The 7,098-nt window shown below is 64.1% G+C and overlaps 1 protein-coding gene across 1 annotated transcript; it reads right to left on the reverse strand.

Annotated features, from left to right (window-relative positions):
- Nucleotides 1-2,208: 2,208 nt before the first annotated feature.
- Nucleotides 2,209-5,568, reverse strand: LCN12 (lipocalin 12). Its single transcript, XM_025864898.2, has 5 exons — nucleotides 5,452-5,568; nucleotides 3,750-3,829; nucleotides 3,544-3,648; nucleotides 3,306-3,407; nucleotides 2,209-2,598 (listed from the first exon to the last, which is right to left on the reverse strand). The coding sequence occupies exons 1-5, from the start codon at nucleotides 5,535-5,537 to the stop codon at nucleotides 2,564-2,566; spliced, it is 408 nt and encodes a 135-aa protein (XP_025720683.2). The 5' UTR covers nucleotides 5,538-5,568; the 3' UTR covers nucleotides 2,209-2,563.
- Between the last annotated feature and the right edge of the window lie 1,530 nt (nucleotides 5,569-7,098).

The raw sequence follows: 7,098 nt of genomic DNA on the forward strand, positions 1-7,098 counted from the left end.
GCTCTATCCTGGAGCTCTCCAGCTGTCCCTCCTGCCCCTGCTGCCCTGGCTCGTCCCCACCACGCACGGTCAAGCCCCCAGCAGACTCAGGTGCAGACATGGGGCCCCAAAGGTCCCTTGGCCTTGCCGGCCATCCCTCCCAGGGGGCCACTCTCCCCGGAATAGCCCCCCAGGGGCTGGGGAGGGCTCCCTGCAGCAGGCTGGTTTCTCAGTCCACCCAGACACAGTCCTGTGTCCTGCCCATCTTGCTGCCCTCGACACCACAGCAGCTGGGCTGCAAACAGAGTGATGCCGGCCCACGAGGTCCCGGACAGGGTGTCCCCTCAAACACCACAGCCACGGCTCAGGCTGGGCTCAAGGATGTCCACCCAGCCCCGACGAACTGGGTTAGAATCCTGCCTCGGGGTCGGGGGGACACGATCCGTGGCCCTCACCCACGCCTACCCCGCCTGTCACACGGCTGTGGCACTCCCTGACCTGCAGGGGGGGCTTGGGTGAGAGAAATGGCAGACTGAGCCTCCAGGAGGGTTGGGACACAGCAGGGGCATGACCTTGGAGGTGGTCTTCTGACATCAGGTGCTGGCGCCATGCAGCAACTGCCCGGGGACCTGAGGAGGCTGGGGACCCGGGCAGCTGGAGAATATCCAAGGCTCAGCTGGACCCACTTGTGCCCTTGGCTCCGGGGTCCAAGCCTTTTCCGTTTTATAGGGTTTCTGCCTGTCTAGGCCGGAACGGGGAGGTTCCTGCGGTGCTGACCATTCCTAGGGACAGGCCAGTAACCGTGCCGCCTGGAACATGGGGACAGACGTCCAGACTACGGCACACCTGCTCTCACCAGGCTCAGGGAGAAGCTGCGGGGGGCCGGGGGGGGGGCATCGAGGGGTATCCTGGGCCGCCAGCCAGTGGGCAGCTGTGGCAACACTGAGCCGGGCAGTGGCACTGACCCTGCAGAGAGCTATGTCCGGCCGCGGGGCCTGCTGGGACCCACACCACAGCCCCTCAGGAGGGGGACAGGGCCGGGACAAGGGCTGGGGGTGGTCGCGGGCATCCTCCAGGGCCCTGAGTCCTGCGTGTCACTGAGGAATGGGGACACCCCAGGGACCCAGGCCCCCAGGCAGGGCCGAGAGAATTCCTGGAGGTCCTGAGTTGCTCAAAATCATGACCTGCCCTTTAGACTAGTAAACAAGGCAGCTTCTGTCCTTTCGTGGAAGTGGAGGCTAGGGTCACGTGCAGGAGGCTCAGTTTCCCAGCCTGTTCCTCTCCGCCCAGCCCCGGCTCCATCCCCTCAGGGCCTGAGGCCCCGGCCCTGCCCGCCCAAGCCAACCTTGGCCAGCCTGCAGCTGGGCTCGGGTGGGCACCTGCCCCGTGGGGCCAGCGCAGGTGCGCCGTGACAAGGGGCACTGGCGGGAAGGGCTATGGCCGGAGAAGGGCCAAAGGAGGCCTCTCCACCAGGGCGCTAGGGCAGCTTGCTACATGATCCCCAGATCCCCAGATCTCTGTGGCCCCCAGTAGATGCAGCTCGCCACCATCTGCGGCCTGGAAGGCTCTCCTGGGATGCAGCTTTGTGCTCCCAGGACCAGGGGAAGCCCGAGGCGGCCCATCGATGTCACTGTCACAGTACAGGGCTTTGTGTGACCTTGGTGGGCAAGGCTGGGAGGAATGCACGACCCAGGCCGTGGGGAGTCTTTGGGGAAGGGCCCCTCCCACCACCCAGGGCTGAAGCTGACAGGCCAGGTGAGTGCCAGAGGGACAAATGCTTCCCCCGCCGGGCCATGGACAGCCCACCTGCTTTCATCCCCTTCCGCTGACCCTGCCCCAAGGGAAGAACAGGCCCAGATGGGGGTAGCACACTCAGGCCAAGGAAATGCAATCTGGTACACAGCAAGAGGTCTCTCTAGCTGTTCTTTGATCTCTGGGGGCGGGGGGGGGGGGCAGCTTCCCGGCAGGCCCTGGGCTTGGCTTGCTGCCCCCCTGCTTGGAGATCCCTGGGGGCCAGGATTGGGGGGGGAGACGGGTCCTGTCTGGGGCAGGGCAGCTGCATCTCAGGTGTGCAGACGGCTGGGATCCCAGGTTGTGGCTCTCTGTACCTGAAGGGTCCCTACACCCAGTGGGGGACAGGCCTCGGAAGCCTGTCCCCACCCCCACCCCCCCCACGGCAGGAAGCCAAACCTGTCTCCCCTCACCCTTCCTTCCAGGCTGGGGCATCTGCATCTAGGCCTGCTCCTGTTCTGGGGCCCCAGCTGCACCCCCATGGCAGCTCCAGGGCTCTGGGGGGTGGGGAGGTGGAGCTGGGGGCTGAGTGGGTAGGATGGAGGGGTCTTGTCCTGGGACTCACAGGGACCTGCAAACACCCCCCCATACACACTCACAGACACAGCCCGGGAGGCCAGAGGGTCGGCACAGGCCTGGAGGGCTGGGGGTGGGCATGAATGTGTGCAGAGGGTCCTCCCCTACTTCGTGCCTCCCCTACCACCCCAAGGTCATGGTGGCTCCTACTCCTGGATCCTGGCACAGGATTTATTCCATGCTGAGAGCAGAGGCCTTGGCTGGGGAGGAGCTGCGTTCACCTTCGGCAGGTACCCAGATGGGGTGACCAATCTGATGGGGGAGACAGAGTCTCAGATGGAGGTTGGAGCAGAGAATGGGGAGGAGGCCAGAGGCATGAGAGCTCCAGGGAGGGGAGAGGAATAGGGGACGGAGGGAGGAAGGGGGCCTGCAGCGAGGTGTAGTGTGGGGGGGAAGGTGCTGGGGCCCGGGAGGCCAGCCAGGGACCGAGGGACACGCCCTCCCGGGCGCTGCCCTGCCCCCACCCCAGCCCCAGACTCGGTGCAGATGTGCAGCCGAGCACTCTTGTGAACACTGTGCACACGCACTTCTCCCTGTGCGTGCATACATGTGCATGCATGGCTGTGTAGGTGGGGGCGTGTGCCAGCATGAGCACTGCATGTCCGCATGTGTGCACATGCTTTATGGACGCCACCCTGTGCACACACGGTCATACACGTGTAAAGAGCCAGACGTGGGAAATGCTCCTGGAATGAGAGGAGGTGGCCCAGGATGGGGGGGGGGCCTGGGTGGGGGCAGGAGGTGGCCCGGGACAGGGGGGCCCGGGGGGGAGCAGAGACCAAGGAGTTATGAGGATCCACCCTTTGGGCTCAGGCTGAACCCTCTGGGGTTGCCAGGACCCCACAGGTAGGCCCTGCACGCAGACCACGCTCCCCTGCGGGCTCCCATGGGGCTTTCAAGGCCCATGGGCGGGCCCCATGCTGGGTGCAGGCCCCTGCCACGGCCTGAGGGCCCGTTACCTGTCAAGTCTGGGAAGACGATGTTGTTGTCCGACAGGCCCAGAGCTCTGACCAGGCAGACAAATTTGTCCAGCACCTGGGTCTGGATCATCCACATCCTGCCTGGGGCCCAATGAACAGAGCATGGCCCTTAGCCACGGAGGGTGAGTGGGCAGCGCTGGGCAGTACTGGGCACCCTGCCCTCCCTCCCCCTCCTGCTCCCACCAGCCCGACCGTGGCCACTGGGCCGGGGACTCACATAGCAGGTTGACCCTGAGGACACTCTGGCCACCTGACTGTCTTCGGAACAGCATCAGCGCGAACACACTGTAGTCCGTGTCGTACACCTGGACCTCCTCGGGCTCTGCCCCGGACACAGGGGTGGTACCGCCGCTGTGTGAGGGGCGTTCCCCCCCGGCGCCCTCCGCAGGCTGCCCCCCTGCCTCCCGCTGGTCACCCTCTCACCCTCTCTGCGGTCCACCCAGAAGCTCCCAGGCCGCGCCGCCGGAACCAGCACATAAGACCAGGTGACACAGTGGTGGCCCCTGCAGGAGAGAAAAGTTCTGGAACCTGGCCAGACCTCGGGTTTCCTTCTCTGTCTCAGGGGCTGGCCCCGAAGTGCCCCCCGCTCCCGAGAGAGAGAGAGAATTCAGCCGTTTGGAGGAGGCATCTGTCAGAAGCCAGGGGCACGGCCCAGCACACAGGAGGCTTTGCTGCCCTCCCCCGGGAGCGGTGTCCCTCCTGGGGAACGAGGCGTGAGCTCTCCCCCACCTGCACGCATCCCCTTGAAGCCCCTGGCCAGCCCACCCACTGGCTGCTCCTCATCGCCTGGACTAGGACCTCCAAAGTGTGTATGCGCGATGCTGAGAAACAGGTGTTTCTGGCAACAGGGTCCCCTCTGGGCGTCTTGAGTGGGCCCAGCTGGGCATGGTGGCCGGTGCCCCCAGCCAGCAGCCCTGGACTTCGCTGAGCCAGGCCAGATGGGGAGAAGTGGGGGCTCCGGGCGGCTGCTCCTGGGCCGGGCCCGATAGCCCCCCAGGCCTGAGCCCCAGGGAGCCCTCCCACAGTGCAGGGGCCTCTCCAGGCGGGTGTACTTGTTTTGAGAAGCAACCAAGTGCAGTCTGACCTGCAGGTGGGGGAGAGGCGAGGCCGCCCAGAAGGCTTCTCGGTCCAGCTGCATTGGCACTGGGTTCTTTGTTCCTCACTCCCCCCATTAATCAACCTCTGGCAGGAGCCAGGCCAGTCAGATGCTCCCAGGAATCTGAGACACTCCAAAGGCGGGTTCTGGGGTGGCTGAGCCTCTGCAGGTGGCTTTGATGGTGCTTGCTGGCAGGCTGGGGCAGGGGCCAGTGGAGACCCTCAGAGGGAGGCTCTCAGCTTCTAGGATCTACTCCTGGTCGGCATGACAAACCCGCCTTGCTTAAGGTCCCTATTTTATATTACTTGGAGCCAAAGAGCCAGAGGTTCCCAGGCCCCTTCTCCCCCATAGCCAGGCAGGGGGGCAAGGAAGGCTCCAGGCCTGCTGGAGACGTGGTAAAGGTAAAGAAGCCCTCATGGCATTGGTGTCCCCCAAAGGGGGGATGGCACCACCCTCACCTCATTCCAGGGGGTTACCCATCAAGACTCCCGACTTCTTCCCAACCAGATGGGTAGGCACTTCATCCAGGCAGACCAACCAGAGCACCTGTCACCCTGGATGCAGCAACGGGTCCAGGAGGATCACGTGACTCAAGGAAACCCGGTCAGAGGCCATTGCCAGGCTGACCAGGATGCTCTCTTTTCTGGAATTGGAACCCTGAGGAGGACATCAGCCTAGGCTAATGTTTTATCCCTGCAAAGTGAGAACTTTCTGGAACAGAGGTCTGGGGCAGACAGAGATGAGAGAGGGAGAGGGAAGGGGTGATGGGGCCCTGATCACACTGTTTGAGCTCCTGGATCCAGCTGTACCTGAAATCCATAAGCCCCCAAGGCTCTTCTGAGTCTGTGATCCAGTAAACGTGCCCCTCTTTTGTGTGTGCCCCCAGAGCTGGCTTAGCTCACCAGCAGCCTGTGTTGAACTTTGAATTAGAAGAAGGGCCCTGGGAGAACTGGGGCACTGGGGCCCATGCTGGACCTGAGCCATGAAGCCATTAGCTTCTAGGGGTACAGGCCAGGGATCCTCACTCACCGGGTCATGGCATACGACACTTTAAGGCGGCTGTTTCCATTTTGCTCGAACATTGCAATGAATGGGTTCAACAGGAACCTGTCCATCTTCCTGTGGGTGCTGCCTGCTAGGCCGACAACAAACCATTCCCCCTGGAACTGTGGGAACCTGAGGTAGGCAGAGCCCGGGACAGCCCCAAGGGCCCTCACCAGGCAGTGGCTCCCAGCCTGAGCCTGCACTGATGATGCTGGCAGGAGCCGGAGGGCTGCCCTGGGCCTGGCAGGGCCAGGGTGACCTTGCCCAGTGGCTGGCCTTTGTGAGCTTCGGTTGACAGAGATGTTCCCACCGCACGGGGACTGGCAGGGGTTACTGCTGACCCAGGACGGCCTGTCCAGAGTCCTTTTCTGATGGACGTCAGGACTCTCTCTCTGGGGGGATCTGAGACCAGGCTAGCCAGGCTGGGGTCCCCAGGTGGTGCCTCCCCCCGGCCACCTTGGCCCTCCTTTCTCCCTGCACTTGGACCCTGGCTGACTTTCTCCCCCGCCCTCCAAGCCCCCAGACCTGGTCTTCTTGGAAGCTCTGTAACACGGAGGTAATGCCTGGCGGGGTGTTTGGGATCTGGCCCTTCAGGCCTTTCAGCAGGGTGAGCACCACCCACAGGGCACAGCAAGGCCCCATCCCAGTAGGGACTGAGAGAAAGCAAGTGGCCATGTCGCTGCTGACTCAGATACTCCCTGCTTTATGGGCCCACCTGCAGGTGCCCCTCCCCAGGGGTGTGCCCCTTTCACCTTCCTCCTCAGAACTGGCCGAAGAGGTGGGCCTGGAGGAGGGCTTGGAGGTGGACTGGGCAGGGGCGGGGTCCTCTTGAGATCCTGCCCACCAAAGACGGGGGCATCTGGGTCCCACCCCAGGAAGGGAGACGGGCAGAAAATGGAGGGGCTGGCGGTGCTTGCTGGGCCCACTAGCTCCCAGGGATGTCTCTGCACCTTGCTTCCTGAGTCCTGAGACCCCCAGCTCCACCCCTCTTTGGGACCCCTTCCCAGTGCCCCATGCCAGTGGCGGTGGCCAGGGGCCTGAGGTGCTCGCTGGCCGAGCCCTACCCCAGTAGCTTTCCTGCCACCAGCTGGGGGGCAGAATGTCCCATCCCACACAGGGAGCTTGACCTTTTCTTAGTCCCGGAGGTCAGGGGCACAGTGTTCTTGCAGAACACCGAGTGCAAAGCCCAGGCCCGCCACCCCCGCACTGCTCCACACGTCCCTGAACCCAAAGCGTGGGGCAAGAACAGGGCCAAGGGGCCCTATTGTCATGAGGGTGCGGGGTCGCGACCAGAGTGAGGCCAGACAAGGGGGTGGGGGGGCAGGGAGCCAGAGCACCCAGATCAGGAGGACTGAGGGGTGATTGCAGGGGCCCCTTTGCCAGAGGGAGGGCAGGGGGCAGGCAGCCCAGCCTAGTGGGGGTGGGGCACCCACACACTGGGCCTGGGGACAGGAGGGCCCAGGCGCTGGGCATGTAGCCCACCCGGCCACCCCCAGAGAAACGGCCTGGTAGTCAAATGCGTAGGTGCTGGGCTCTAGGAGACATCCTGGAAGGATGTGTACCTGACCTGTGAGCCCCCTGTCCCGGCCACCTCCTGCCCCACCTGGGTCCCCCTGTCCCGGGCCACCTCCT

Source organism: Callorhinus ursinus, unplaced genomic scaffold (assembly GCF_003265705.2).
Source record: "Callorhinus ursinus isolate GAN/ISIS: 27379988/994484 unplaced genomic scaffold, GSC_fseal_2.0 scaffold125, whole genome shotgun sequence".
Lineage (NCBI taxonomy): Eukaryota > Metazoa > Chordata > Mammalia > Carnivora > Otariidae > Callorhinus > Callorhinus ursinus.

What these genes read in the sequence shown, in the direction of transcription:
- LCN12 (XM_025864898.2), bottom strand. Translation starts at nt 5,537, where the DNA reads ATGGACAGGTTCCTGTTGAACCCATTCATTGCAATGTTCGAGCAAAAT. An exon ending in GTGTCGTATGCCATGACCCG is followed by an intron (nt 3,830 to 5,451) that starts GTGAGTGAGGAT and finishes TCTCTCCTGCAG; the next exon opens with GGGCCACCACTGTGTCACCT. An exon ending in CTGGGTGGACCGCAGAGAGG is followed by an intron (nt 3,649 to 3,749) that starts GTGAGAGGGTGA and finishes TGTCCGGGGCAG; the next exon opens with AGCCCGAGGAGGTCCAGGTG.